The following is a 15,265-nucleotide window of genomic DNA, read 5'->3' on the forward strand; positions in this document are numbered from 1 at the left end:
TGCAGCTAACTTACCTTGTTTATTCTGCATTACAATTCACTGAACTATAGCAAAACAAAGCATAGTAATGTTAAATGTAAAAAACAGGTTAGCATAGTAGCATAAGAAAGCTAACTAGCTTTCCTTGATAATTAAAAAGGAATTCCTCCATGAAAATTTTATAACCTTTACGCAGCTTTGATCTTTTTGACGTGCAGTGGCTTTTATACCTCTAAACACAATCCATTGCTTTAACTAAAAGGACGCAGATGTGCCCAGCGATGCATGACTTCCAGGTTTTGTACAAAAGGGCTAATTAGAGACAAAAGGCTAGAGCCTCACCTAGTAGCTCTCGAGGTCTCATTCAGTCCAGATGTAATACAGGATCAGAACACCATGGCAGTCCTTCCATTACTAAATTAGCATACACAACTACACAAGAAAATATCTGTCCTGCTGAGAAATGGACAGGTGATTATTTACTGAGCTAAACTGGAAGAAAACATAAAAAAACAAAAAAAAAACAAATAAAAATAAACTCAGCTGCCAATTCCTAACAAAAGACAAGAATCAGAGTCAAAGAAACAGGCAAATCAAGAGGTCAAACCACATGAAACTCGTGTCTGCTAAGCAAATAAATGTAAATGAAGATTATGAAATTACAATAATGTACATTTCAGTAAAAAGAACAATATCCTTTGTAATACAAATCATGAGAGGGTCAGTAAGAGATATGAAACTAAACTTATGTGAAGAAAGAATTAATGGAAAAAGGGGAAGAGGAAGCCTGAGAAGAAACGTTTTTTGCTGCTATTGCAAAATGATTTAATATTAATAACTATGCAGACATAAGGAAATCGACAGACAAAAGCAGAAGGCATGATGGCCAACCTTCCATTGTAATTTGTTTGCTTTGCTACGGTTTGGTTTTTTTTTTTTCATCCATCCATCCATTATCCAACCTGCTATATCCTAACTACAGGATCATGGGGAGGCAGGAAACAAACACAGGGCAGGGCACCAGCCCACCGCAGGCAAATAATACAGTATATCGTTATTTAGAATACATGCATTTCATGTGTGGTCCGTGTCTACAAAGATCTGGGTAAGTGTAAGATGAAAGGAAATGTTGAACACATACCTAAAGCAGGAAATTTTTCCCATGTTATACTAATAATGACATGAAGTGTATAATGTGTGAAGACATTAGTTCAACTATCAAATAGACTCATGCACTTTCATTCATTTTTTGATTATATTTCACAATACATTGGATCAATAATATAATGTAGCAATGCTAAATTCACTATGATATATGGGAAATATAAGCTTCCGAATGAGAAATTTCATAATAATGCCCTTCCAAAAGGTAGGTGTAAGTAGAAGAGTTCAGAAGTAATGTGACCTGTCATCTTATATATAAAATGCAAAGTTGACTGACCTATTCACTCACTTACTCACTCATCAACAAAAACTGTATTTCCTGTTTATTTAAAAAGTTGAACACAAGAGAAAAATTAAATACCACCAAAATCTCAAAAATGCCTTGACGGATCTGATTGAAACTTGGCAATGTTACACAAAAAGAAAATTACTAAAGGGGTTCCCCACAGACAGAACATAGAGGAGATGAACATTTTTCCTTTATACTGAATTTGTGATGATGATGTGGGAAACCAATGATATGCTTAATTCCTCAGGTGCTTCTGTTCTACAAGTTAATCCTTGTTGCTGTTATTTGAACAAATCCATACAACTTTTCCTGTGAAACTGAGATGCTAAAAATGAGCGTTGTAGCACTACAATGTACATAACAATATAAACCTGAAAGTAATCTGTCAAAGAACTGTTTCACAAAACAAGGCTAAGACTCATGTGACTGTTGAAACTTCTCTTTTCAACCTCGAATTAGCAAAGATGGTCTTTCTAAAATCTATAAGCCGGTGCAAGTCCTTAACATAAACTTTAAAACTGATTAGATCTTCTTTTGATGAAATTGTAAGACAATTTGCAGATAAATACAGAAGTCAGTGTGAGTGAAAAACATAGCAAAGCCAAAAACAGCAGTTTCACTAAGTCAGACAGAAGCCAGAGTTGAACACTCGTCGGCCAGGAACTCCCACCTTTTCATTTTCAAATTGTCTGCTATAAATTAGGCAACACACCAGTCATGTAAGTAAAGTCAATATTGTCTGTATAATAGCAGACCATTTTAATATAAGCAGCTTGACTATGTAAAAATGATGGAAAGCTGGGAATAGCTACTTGTGCGTGCATGACAGTTTTACAAGGGACATTAAAGAGCTCTAAGCTGATGAACATTCCACTAGCGAGCCTCTCAATTACAGCATTTCACTTACTGCAGGCGCCACACAAAGCCTGCCAGCTGTAATTATAAAGTTTAAATGTGTCCCTTCAATGCACTATGGGACTTTGTAAAAATGTCTGAAGTAAACAAACTCATCTAAACAGAATATAATACCGTATTCCTTTGTGTTCCTCTGCATTTCCCAATATGGCCCAATTACCATAATACTCCTACTGTAATTATTTTAAAGGAAATAGCTGTCTCAAACATGAGAAAAGTGTTGTTGAGACTTTCACACTGTTCAACTTTACCCTTTTATTCCTTTAGGTTTGTACTATAGGACTAAGCTTTTGTTTGTTCTGCAGTAAAAGTCAATTTAGAGCCATAATCTTTCATGCACATACACTTATAAAACTATTCTGCTTTGCTTACATACACTAAAATTGAAAAAAGGTAAATCTACCACTTATATAAAATATAATAAAAACTAACATAACAAACACCTCTCTGGCACATGAGCTTAATAATTTCTACATGCGTTTCAATGGGAATGCCGCCAACTCCAGCCAGCAGTCCAGTATATCTGTAGCGGGAGATTGGTCCAGCGAGGAAACAGTGCTCATTTTAAAGAAACACAACGTAAGGAAAGCTATCAAGAGAGGGAATTCCAGGATGATAGCAGGTATAGACGGCATTCCAAGATGCTTTTTTAAGCTATATGCCAATCAGCTTGCGCCAGTGTTTGCATTAATATTTAATCTCTCCTTAATCCTACCAGCTGTACCAAAATACTTAAAGAAATCACAGCTAGTCCTGTACCTTAACAAATAAAGTCCAGACTGTCTGAGTGACTATCGTTCCATTGCAGTGAAGCCCACATCAATGAACTGTTTTAAAAGGTTAGTCAAGAATTACAAATGCTCCTCTCCGCCTAAAGAACTACAGTAATCCCTCACTATATCACACTTCGACTTTTCGCGGCTTCACTCTATCGCGGATTTTATATGTAAGCATATCCAAATACATAACACGGATTTTTCACTGCTTCGTGGGTTTCTGCGGACAACGGGTCTTTTTACTTCTGGTACATGCTTTCTCAGTTGGTTTGCCCAGTTGACTTCATACAAGGGACGCTATTAGCGGATGGCTGAGAAGTTACCCGATAAGAGCACACAGTTAAGTTCCTGCGTGCTGATTGGCTCAGCGACGGAGCGCCGAATTCCGCGTTAACCAGGAAGTCTCATCTCGCTCATTCAGCATCAACGTCTTCCGCTGTGTAAAAAATTAACTTTTCTGCTCTTTTGTGTTTATCTTTGTGCATAGTCAAGCTCTTCGTTATGGCTCCAAATCGATCTGTTTCTGCTACTGCTTTAGGGGCCATGCCCAGGCGCCAATGGAAGATGCTAACGATTACAGAAAAGGTAAAGGTTTTGGATATGTTGAAGGAAAGGAACAGCTACACCGCTGCAGGACGGCATCAATGAGTCCACGATTCTTTTTATTTAAAAAGGAGGACAAGAATATAAGATCTACGGCCGCAGTGTCCTTTAACCAGGGTGCAAAACGAGTTGTAAGTGGATGTAATAAGGCGGTAGTCCGGATGGAATCTGCTTTAGGGATTTGGATTGAAGACGGCTGGAAGATGAACAACGGCAGTGCTACACAATTGCCTGAAGACGCTCCTTTAGATGTTACATTAGGTTTTACTGTATATAAACAGAGTGTTTACATTGATAATTTCAACAAATCTTACCTAATATCTAAGAGAATACAAAGGGTTTATGCTGTATAACTGTGCAGGAAATGTTAATAATAGTGTGGGAGAGTTTATAAGAGCTTAAAATATATAAAAATAACCATATGAACATATGGGTTTTACTTCGCGGATTTTCACCTTTTGTGGGGGGTTCTGGAACGCAACGCCCACGATCGAGGAGGGATTACTGTAGATCCATTACAGTCTGCATATCACTCCAGTAGTTCCACAGATTATGCCATCAACTAAATCCTACATACAGTACTGGCCCACCAAAAACTAAATAGAGGAAATTATGTGTGAAAACTGTTCATAAACTATGGTTCTGTATTTAACACAATTAACTCCTTTAACTTCACCAAGCTCAGGGATCTGTATCTGAGCACCACTGGGCATCTGGATTTTTGACTTCTTGACAGGCAAACCCTAGGTGGTTCATTTGGGTGCCCACACTTCATTATCCTTCAACCTCAACACTGTGGCTCCACAGGGCTGTGTTCTCAGTCCTCTACTGTACTCCTTCTATACATGAGTGTATGACTGCATATGACTAACCCTGTAACATCACTGGCAGGTTTGCTGATGATATACCTGTGGTGGGGCTGATCTCTAACAATAATGAACAGGCATATCTGGATGAAGTGGAGAACCTGCTGCATTGTTGTCAGGACAACAGTCTACTCCTGAATGTCAGCAAGACATGAAGAAGAGAGGGTGGACAGTTTCAAATACCTAGGTGTCCACATCACAGAGAACATGACCTGGTTCAAACATAATGACACCTCTGTGAAAAAGGCATGATAACATCTTTATCACCTCGTAACACCTTAAGGATTTCAGGATGTCCTACTAATTACCAAAGAACTTCTTCAGATCCACCACAGAAAGTACAGTATATTGACAGGAAGTACTACTGCCTAGTTTGGAAACAGCACACAGAAGGACTGCCAGACTCCGCTGAACTCATCACAGGTACACTCTCCAACTTCCATGACATGTTCACCAAGCGATGTTGGACCACAGCAAAGAAAATTATCACTTATGCCAACCATCCCAACAACAGCATCTTCTCTACACCACTGTCAGGGAAATGCTACAACTGCCTGAAGACCATGTCAGAGGTACTGTAGAGGAGCTTCTTTCCACAATCAATCCACATTTCAAATGTGGACAATGCTTCGAGCTACCTGATCCCCTTTTGTAAATCCATTTGTTTAATGTATTTATTCATTTAGTGTATCATTATGCATATTGTTGTTTATTGTCTTTTTATATTCCTGTTTAATGCACTTTCTTGAAGTTTAGCAACTAAGCATTTCACTACATATTGTACTGTGTGTATAATTGTATGCAACAAATGAAATGTGATTTGATTTGCTTTGAAATGTTAAAAAATCCTGAGTTGCAGTTTTCTCTCAATATTACATTAAAGCTTTTAGGAAAATGCAATTTTACTTCTTTGAAAAAGTGTTAAAGCTTTATATCATACATATTATGTGATTTTTTGCTTTTATCCTTCTTCAGAAACTGCTTCTTTCTGGTTATGGTTGTGTAACTTAATATACTGACTAAAAGAGTTGGTCAAAAGTAGTGTTAATGTGCAACATTCGCCAAAGCATTTTTCACAATGAATATGCTTGTGTTCAGTGATGACCTTGTTTGAGGAACACTTTCATAGAAATTAGCTGTTGGTCACAATAATCGGTCCAGGATCCTGCAGTTTGCAGACATTTTCCTAGCTATCAGGGACACTTCAAGATTATTACACTATAATAATCCACTCAGCGCTAGGTCAATTTCTTCTTCCTCATTGACTTCAATGCATTTTGCTGAGTTCAGTGACGTTCCCAACATTCAGTAGGGTTTCCTCATCACTACTGAACAGTTGTTTTAGTGTTTTATCACACGTGCACATGGGAGGCAGCTAAAGGGCTCGAAAGAAGGTAATTCCCGGTCGGACCAGGGGGTGGCAGAGCGCACTGACTGATTTTTTCCCCGAAGACCAAAGGGTTCTACCCCTGAAGACGTCACTTCCTCCCTCCATCTTTAAAACCCACCATGTCAGTACCAAACCTCAGTTCTGTTTCGGTCTCTTGTCTGTAAAGACCATTTTTTTCCACAACCTTTTCAATTTAGCAGCCATTCTCAAGTATTTGGGAGGCTGTCCCAAACCTCTTTTTGGTGTCAAGGCTCAATTATTTATCACAGTGTCTATCTGCCTAAGGAAAATATAGGCATTGGTTTCTTCCACACTAAAAATAATGAGAAAATAAGGTTAGAGACATAACATTTTGGCTGTGCAACTTTCATGTGGTGTGCAATACCAAAGTGACAACTAAACACACCTGATAAAGGGCATGCAGCGGAAACATTGTGTTTCTGACTTTCTTTTCTAATTTTTTTCAGTGTGAGAATAACCTTTACATATTTTTCTTTTAAAGATAGATAGATAGAACTATATAATACATAGTCAAATTAATAGACAGTTGTTGACAAGCTGATACACTGCATTTTGCAGTGCAAAACAGGAAGCATGAGCATGATTTTGAAAGATATAAATGTAATAATCCATTTTCATCAAAGTATAATTGTTTGTGTGTCTGTGCATCTGTGAGCCTGTCCAGTTGCTATATCTCTATCATTCCAACAGATGGCGCATCACAAACATTTGCAGTAATTAAATGCAGTACATTTGTCATTTGTCATTGATGGCACGTCACAAACACGTATGTCAGGTAATGCCCAACAATGGGGTCATGAAAAACTTAATCTTAACCACAGTGTAATGCAATGGCCATTTAACGACTGACTTTGAGGGCGTTCTGTGATGGTGGGGCATTACCTCATAGGTACTGCAGTCAGCAATTACACTCTGTTGGAATCCCATATCAAATGACATTTAACAGAAACATTGTATTTGTCATTATAGCAGCAATTTTTTTTTTTGTTTATTTCACTATTATACAATTTCTTCTATTAGGAATTTGCTAGTTTTCGCATACCCCTTGGGGTAAGAGTGCAGGGTCAGCCATTGTACAGTGCCCCGGAGCAATTGAAGGTTAAGGGCCTTGCTCAAGGGGCCAGCAGAGTAGGATCTCTTTTGGCAGTGACAGGGATTCGAACCGGCAACCTTCAGGATACCAGTGTAGACCCTTAGCCTTAAGAGCCACCACTCCGCCCTTAAACATTTGTGGTACTCCATTTTATTACTACAAATGTGTGTGATGTGCCACCTGCTGGAATGACAAATGCAATACATTTTATTACTACATGCAATACAAAATACAGTACAATACATGATGCACTGCAAATGTTAAGGCTGAGGTCTACGTTTATTTCCTACATTTCAACCTGTTTTGCACAGGTAGCAAAGTTAGTAGAATACAAATACAAATTTAGTATATTTGAAAAATATATTAGAACATTACAAAAACTGTGACAAGAACATGCTATTCAGCGCAACATGCTCATATATCCTAATCACATTGATTGTCCAAAATAACATCAAGTCAAGTTTTGAAGGTTTCTAAAGTTCTGCACTCCAGCACACAATTTGATAATTTATGTGTCTATGGTTCTTTGCATGAAGAAAACTTTCCAATATTTACGCCACATTTTCCCTGAAGTTTTCAACAGTGTCCCATTTTTCTGCTGCAGACTTTTTTTTTTTAAGTAACAAATGGAATCTACTGTACTAATTATTTTTGTAATTTTAAACACTTCTACCACATCATCTCTTAATTTGTGTTTTCTTAAACTGAAAAGGTTCCGCTCCTTCAATCTCTCCTCATAGCTCAAACCCCTTAGTCCAGGAATCAGCCCAGCTGCTCCTCTCTGGACTTTCTCTAGCACGGATATGTCTTTTTTGGATTATGAGACCAAAACTGCATACAGTACTCCACATGCAGCTTCACTGGTGTGTGATGTAACTTAACCATAACCTCCTATGACTTGTTCTCCACATATTTTGACATACAGCCTAACATCCTATTAGTTTCCTTGATTACTTCTGTACTCTGTCTCGGTAGTGATGGGTCTATTATGACTCCTAGGTCTTCCTCATAAGGTGTATTTTCAAGTTTCAGACCTCCTATTGCATATTCAAATCTAACATTTTTAGTTCCCATATGTAATACTTTACATTTACTTACATTAAATTTCCTCTGTGACAAATCTGCTCAGGCCCTTTATGCTGTCTAAATCTCTTTGTAAAAATTTAGCTGATTCTACATTATCTACCCTTCAACCTAGTTTGGTATATATTTAATATTAAGATATACATTTATTAACATAATAATTTAATGTGTATCTTCTATAACAGGCACATGTAAAAGTAAACTCTTAAAAATCTGGCCTTCATTTCTCCTTTTAGTGATGAATGAGAAACTCAATTGCCTTAAAAAAAACTATATTGCGAAGTAATACTGGTGTCTAATTTCAAGAGCTTGTTTATTTAAGACACATTTTCCCACTTATGTCATTATCCTGAGTAGCTGCTATCCATCCAGCTGTGGCCAATTAACCCAATCATCCTAATACAGAGATTCTAACTTGTAGAAAAGATAATACTTTTAACAAGGTGATTGCAGAAGAGATGAGCTAAATACTTGAACTTAACAAGGAATCATAACCAACCCCAAAAAATGTGCCAGCCATGGCATAACTTCAAACTGGATAGAGTGTCTTTAGAGATATATATTCAGATCACTTCTGCAATGTTTTAAATAAAATAACTCACTAGCAGTCATCCACCTGTCCATCTATGCAGTTTTAAACAAATGTTTTAACCAATTGAGGGTCACGAGGGCCATTATGGTAATGTTGTGGTTTTTTATCTCCCTAACTGAAGAGTTCCCAAGTATTGCTTTTCATATTGGACTTAGTTATTTCATTATGAAAATATTTTATCATTATGTTTATGATGTTTTTGCACTACTGTTTTGTTTGTTCATTTGGATTGCGATCACTGTCATTTTATTATGTTCTATTTTTTGCAGACTTACCATCATTTTGATGGTCATGGCCAGGTTGTTCGCAGGTCGCTATGCCTCTTGAGGGTCACATGAGTTTTTGAATAATTATTACCCACCTATAAAAGATGGCGGCATTCTAATCCTGAAGAATATGTTTCTGGACAGCACAAGCAAATTCATGTACCATTGCTAAGGCTAAATATACATTCAAGAAGACAGATTTGAGTTATGGCATTTTTGGTGACTTGATCATTCTGCTCCTGGTTGTGACCTTACAGTAGAAGTGATTTTGTCTCATATATTCTGGTCCATGCCAACACCTTTATTATGGTGTCAGTACAGAACCAACCAAGAAAAAAATTGCTAATAGATCACAGGAGACACATGCATTCAAAACTTATATGGGCCATATTTAGTGCTGTTATTTAATTTAACACTCTTGTCTTTTAATATACATCAGAACTGAATTGTTCTAAACAAGTCCTTGTCTAAGACATCCTCTTAGACAAACATCTAGTTTTCCAGTTTTCTTTCTGCTCTTTCACTCTTAGCATTCAAAGCTAACCTCAATCCCAACATTTTTAAATAGCTCTGAAATACACCTTTTCATGTACTATTTTGATATACTCTTTTCCCTGCCATTTACATGTGACTGTTTTCCAGCATTCTTAAGTAAGTTTTGCCTTGTTGTTGTATTGTTGTTTTCACTATTTTTAAAATTATCTATGCACTTTTGTTAATTTGTCTGTATATAAGATTGTGATCACTTGGGGACGTCTCAGAGCCTCAAGCCCCAGACACCACTATACAGATGCAGTCCTGGGTTCAAACTGGTGTTTCATTTCATAGCAAAAACCTTCCACTGGCTTGATCTACAATCAACAGCACAATTTTGTTTTTTTTTTCCCTTCTCTTCTACTCTTCCCTGGCCAGCATTGCTGTCCTCCTCTTCCTCCTCTCCCAACTCTGACTCTGCTAGGTGAAGCTCCAGTTATGTCGAACCCAGGAGTACTTGTGGCACATCAGTACGGTAGCCAAAAAGCATTTTCAGGTCAGGCACGATTTCCACCCTACAGGGGAGCCTGCCCCTAGCATCTCCCTAGAACTGCACTCAAGATTCCCAACAGGGCCCACACAGGAATTAAAACTCCCAAGCAGCCCTTTGAGGGTCCAAATTGGAGCCATACCATGCCACTCAGCGTACTGGGGAAACACATGGCCCCGGAAGTCTCCCTCTGTCCTTCTGCTATAGCAGCCTCCCAGATGGGAAAGGTACCACTGGCCAGGATGGGCATCCATCCACATCCTCTTTTACAAGGTATTATTATTACCATGAAAAAAGTCACATGAATCAAATTTTATTTTGTTATTTTTATATAGAAACCTACACAGACAACACTATCGTTAGTCATTATTCAGAGTTTCAAAACAAATAGAATTACTGAAGAGATAAAATTGTACCTTTGAAAACAGTAGGATAGAATCCTTTTGCAGCTACTTTGTGTTTAACAAAGGAACTGGCAAAGCCTGATGGGTGAGCTCAAATGCCTGATACAAAATTATCATTTTTTTATAATATTTTAACAGAATTAAACCATAGTTTACTCTTATGGTCTTGTTAGTAGCACACAGTTTACATATATGTTAAAAACTAAGGGTTTTAAAAGAAGAGCTATACATTTAGGATAATTTGAAAGTTTTTTTTAATGGTTACATTACTTTGTTCAAAGACAAGCCTTTTCAGTGAGGCGACTGCTATAAAGTCTCCTGCTGCTAACTTGCTACAGGTATGTCATTAGCCCTTGTTTACCATGGGCTTCACCGGAGTTATTACTTCTTTATAATTGCTATGGTCTTGCATATAATTAGAGCATGTTTGCTTTATTTCCTCAACATCCTTGTACTTATCACAGGCACCACAATGACAGGTTTGATTTCATATTTCTATAATAGTTTCCTGCATTATCTACAACTATTAATGTACTGTTTAACCAAAAACTGTGCTTGTAGGGTCATTTCTATTATATACATCATTATGAGTTCCACAATTTAACTTAAAAGTAAAACTGTAGTTTTGAAGTAAATATAAATTCATTATTGCAAATATGCTCTACAAGAATAGCTGAAATATCCATCCATCCATTATCCAACCTGCTATATCCTAACTACAGGGTCACGGGGGTCTGCTGGAGCAAATCCCAGCCAACACAGGGCGCAAGGCAGGAAACAAACCCCGGGCAGGGCGCCAGCCCACCACAGGACACACACACATTAGGGACAATTTAGAATCACCAATGCACCAAACCTGCATGTCCTTGGACTGTGGGAGGAAACCGGAGCACCCGGAGGAAACCCACACAGACACGGGAAGAGAACATGCAAACTCCACGCAGGGAGGACCCAGGAAGTGAACCCGGGTCTCCTTACTGCGAAGCAGCAGCGCTACCCACTGTGCCACCATGCCACCCATATCTGAAATATTTTTGACAAAAGTGTTTAACATTTATTGTTCTAAAATCCGTTGGAAAATTGTGGACTAATTTGACCAGTCCTAAAATGTTGCAATGAAGGACAAGATTATTTGGCCAAATCATCTCTTAGAAAAGTAATATGAACAGCCTGACTGACAAGCAAGGACAGTGTTGCTGCAGAGGTGAAAAATATAGTTACATGGTGATTGGGATTAATTTTACGGCACTTGAAGTAAGAAGGTTTCCATCATAATAAATCATTTACAGCAAGTTTAGCAATAAGTGTAAACATCCAGTAGTTTCTTGTCTTCCACTTGAATTGTTTTTAAAAAAGAGTTTGATGTGGCTTCCATTATTAGTGGTTAAATGATATAAAGTCTACCCATCTGTCTTGCATATTGCTTTTCACAACTATATATCTGTTTAATAGAATTAAAATATGGTGTATACTGATTAACTGATTATAGAATTATGGCTACTTAATAATTTAAGTTTGAGGTTGATTAAGTCTTTAATTAGTGTGGCAGTTTTCTCCAGCTTTACTAGTTTTATTCTACTGTTCAAAGACACACATACTCGATGAGCGGATGAGTCAAACTCAAAACTGCCCTGCTATAACATACAAACTATTATATCCAATATGTAGTTGAATTATAATCAAATTTTCACAGGATCTCACCCTCTCCACAATCTCCACCTTAATTATTAGATTATTTAACTAATTCATTAATTAGTTAATAGATTGATTTTTAGATTTACCTAGACACAAATAGTCCCCTCTTATTTATTATATGCAAGACATCAATAAATTACATTTCATTATCTATAGATAACTGTAAAGTTTTATTGATTTCTTCACCTAGTGTATCTGTATTGATGTTGTTATTGTAAATATTTATTAAATCATTTTGAAGGCGGTTGTATTAGCACTGAGTATTTTTATCTTCCCTGCCTTGACGTTTATATGCATAGCTTTTCACATGGGCTTCAATCTTTTAAATATAGGAGGATATAAAAGGATATTCTGGACTGAGATAAGGCGTTGTGTTTTCCAATCACCTACTTACAAAGTCAGATCTTTTTTATTTTTAATGGCATTAAATGTCACGTTATTCATGTCTTCTGTAAATGTTTTGGTTTATTGCTTTCATTCCCTTGTTTAAAGACATGCTTTCTGGCTGAGTTGGCCACTCTAAACTGACTTACTGCCCTTGTATGTCAGTATAAATGTGTGTCATGTTTCTGTCTGTTCAGGCTGTGCAGTCTCAGCTTGTTGTTTTTACACTCATATTTTCCAAGAAACAATCTTGTACAAAACCTCAACAGAATAATTTGTTCAAGATAACTGTTGGATTTAGTAAATAAGCTGGTTTACCTGAAGCTTTTCAGCTAACCACTTCATAACTCTTTAATTAGAAGGTTGATCAGAGATGAAGATTCATTTATTCCAAGTGAGTAAGCCTGATGCATTTAATTGCAGACTGATATGAACTCTTTAAATGTTGTATTACAGTGAGAGCATTTTCGATTTTATTATTATTACTGTTGTTGTTGCTCTTGGAATCTTAATTTTTCTTAATTAATGCAAATCGACACAACTGTATTAAACACATGATGTCAAAAAACAATACCTGCAGGGAATACGTGTCTCTCAATCGGACATGGGGTTTTGTCCCTGTTAACAATAAACGGTCTATACTGTACTTATAGACGTGCATTTTAAAACACTACGGATGTACTTCTTAAAAATGCCTATTGCGTCTTTTAAAGTGAAGGCATCAAGAAGAAATCAGTAACTTGTATATTAATTTGAATTTCTTATAAGGGAACGTAAATAATGATACGGAACTGCAAAAAAATTTCCGGAAATCTACAACTAGACAATAACTGAAAAAAAATGTTCATTTTTAAATATGAAATAGGCAGTGATGATACAAAAAATAAACCTCTTTCAAAAAGCATTTATTCTTCTGCATGTAAACAAATCAAGTCAACAAACCAATTTAGAATGAACTTTGCAAAAACAGCGCTAAACCGGACCGAACATAAAATACCGGAATATCAGTGGAAGAATAAACTACAACGGCGCAACTGGGGTGAAATCCAGCCCCTAAGGCAAAGCGCCAGCCCGGCTCCGTTTCTTGATGAGGAGTTCTGACAAAATACCGCTTGACTAGCGCAATGCATCGTCTTAAAAAGCGAATCTGATCAAAGTGCAGTTAACTCTCCTAGCGCCCGCCGCATCAGTACGTCCTGACAGCAATCAAATTCGCTTTCTTGAGCTTTTAGGTAACACAATTGGAAGGTTGTGCTTAAATAAACTACGCTGTCCCAATAACGAGGCGGTTTTTCATGATAAATTGATTGATCATGTGACAAATACATTGATTTACTTCAAAATACACAACATGCACATTACTTGCTTTACACACATAACAGTAGCGAAAGAAGCATAGGCAATACTTACATAAGAGAAAATGCAATACAGGAGCAGTGCGGGACTTGCCAACTTGAGTAAACTACGCATTGTTTGTCCGATTTCCTCCTGTGGGATGTTATTTCCAATATATACGTGTTCGAATCAATAAAACAATGCGAAAGCCAATTAAAGAAATGGATGGGTCGTAATACTTTTTGAAGTGTAAAACATCATTCAGTAGGAGTAGACAGCACCGACTCTCACGCACTTCCTTGCAGTGGCTCTGTATGATTAGGCTACAAGTTTCATTCAAAAATCTTGACGACTGGTATTACTTGACACTGAGTCGTACCAATGGGAGTGGACAATGAGAATAGCCCGCCCCATGCTGAAATGTCATTGGCGCAACGGACAGGTGCGGCGCCTGAGCTTTGCTCTTTCTGTATCTTGCGCGAGTTAAAAGAGAGGCGGAGGTCTCCTTGAAAAGTACGTTTCTTGCGCGTCATGGACTCGTTTCAAAAGTAGTACATTTTTGCTCTGACGTCCTCCTCTCGATTAAAACCATGCAGAGAAGACGCATGTCTCCCATGGACGGGGTTTTGTCTTTAAACTGCTCAACCTTATACCTGTAGATGTATATATTTAAAACCCTACGGATGCCCCGTGAGCAAACTGCCTTGTGCGTGAATGAGCAGGCATGTTTTTTTTTTATAAAAAAAAGTCACTTTTTATACATAATAATTAACGGCAGTTATTAGACAGTTTGTTAAGTCAATTACAGAAGGCGAGGAATTAGTTAACCTTTTCTGTTAAATGCATTAATATACAGTAATACTTCATATAAATTTTAAAGGATAGGATAGTTAAGAATATGTATGCGGTTGCCTTTAAGCAAGTGAGAAGTAGGAATAACAGGTTTGCAGTTAAGGTTGGGTTAAATCAAGGATCACCATAAAGCTCGTATCTTTATGGATGTTATTGCTAGGGGAATAATAGATCAGGCCCCATGGTGCATGCTATTTGCAGAAGACATTGTGCAGTGTGGCACCACAAAGATCATCATGGAAAGAAAAACTGGGGCAGCAGAGAAAAGCTATGAAGGATAGAGGCATTAGGATTATCAGGGAAAAAACAGAATATCTAAAGATTTAAGGTACAACATCAAGATGGAGAAGTTATCCTCCAGGGAGAAAGGCTCAAAAGGATGGTAAAGTTAAAAAAAAAAAAAAAAAAACTAGGACAACAGAGGATGTGGAGCTACATTTAAAAATAAACCATAAAATTCAATCAGTTTGGAAAAAGTTATTGGGGGTGATATGTGACCAAAGAACTACACGAGTAAAAGGTAAAGTCTATAAT

The 15,265-nt window shown here is 37.3% G+C and overlaps 1 protein-coding gene across 1 annotated transcript in view; it reads right to left on the minus strand.

The window, feature by feature from the left end:
• Positions 1-14,178, minus strand: part of vipr1b (vasoactive intestinal peptide receptor 1b) — a 239,703-nt gene extending 225,525 nt beyond the window's left edge. The window contains exon 1 of the mRNA XM_039753682.1: positions 13,955-14,178. Coding sequence (XP_039609616.1) covers positions 13,955-14,014 — 60 coding nt within the window. The 5' untranslated portion in view covers positions 14,015-14,178. The remainder of the gene's footprint in view (positions 1-13,954) is intronic.
• Between the last annotated feature and the right edge of the window lie 1,087 nt (positions 14,179-15,265).

The sequence above is a fragment of the Polypterus senegalus genome, chromosome 5 (assembly GCF_016835505.1).
Source record: "Polypterus senegalus isolate Bchr_013 chromosome 5, ASM1683550v1, whole genome shotgun sequence".
In the NCBI taxonomy this organism is placed as follows: Eukaryota; Metazoa; Chordata; class Cladistia; order Polypteriformes; family Polypteridae; genus Polypterus; species Polypterus senegalus.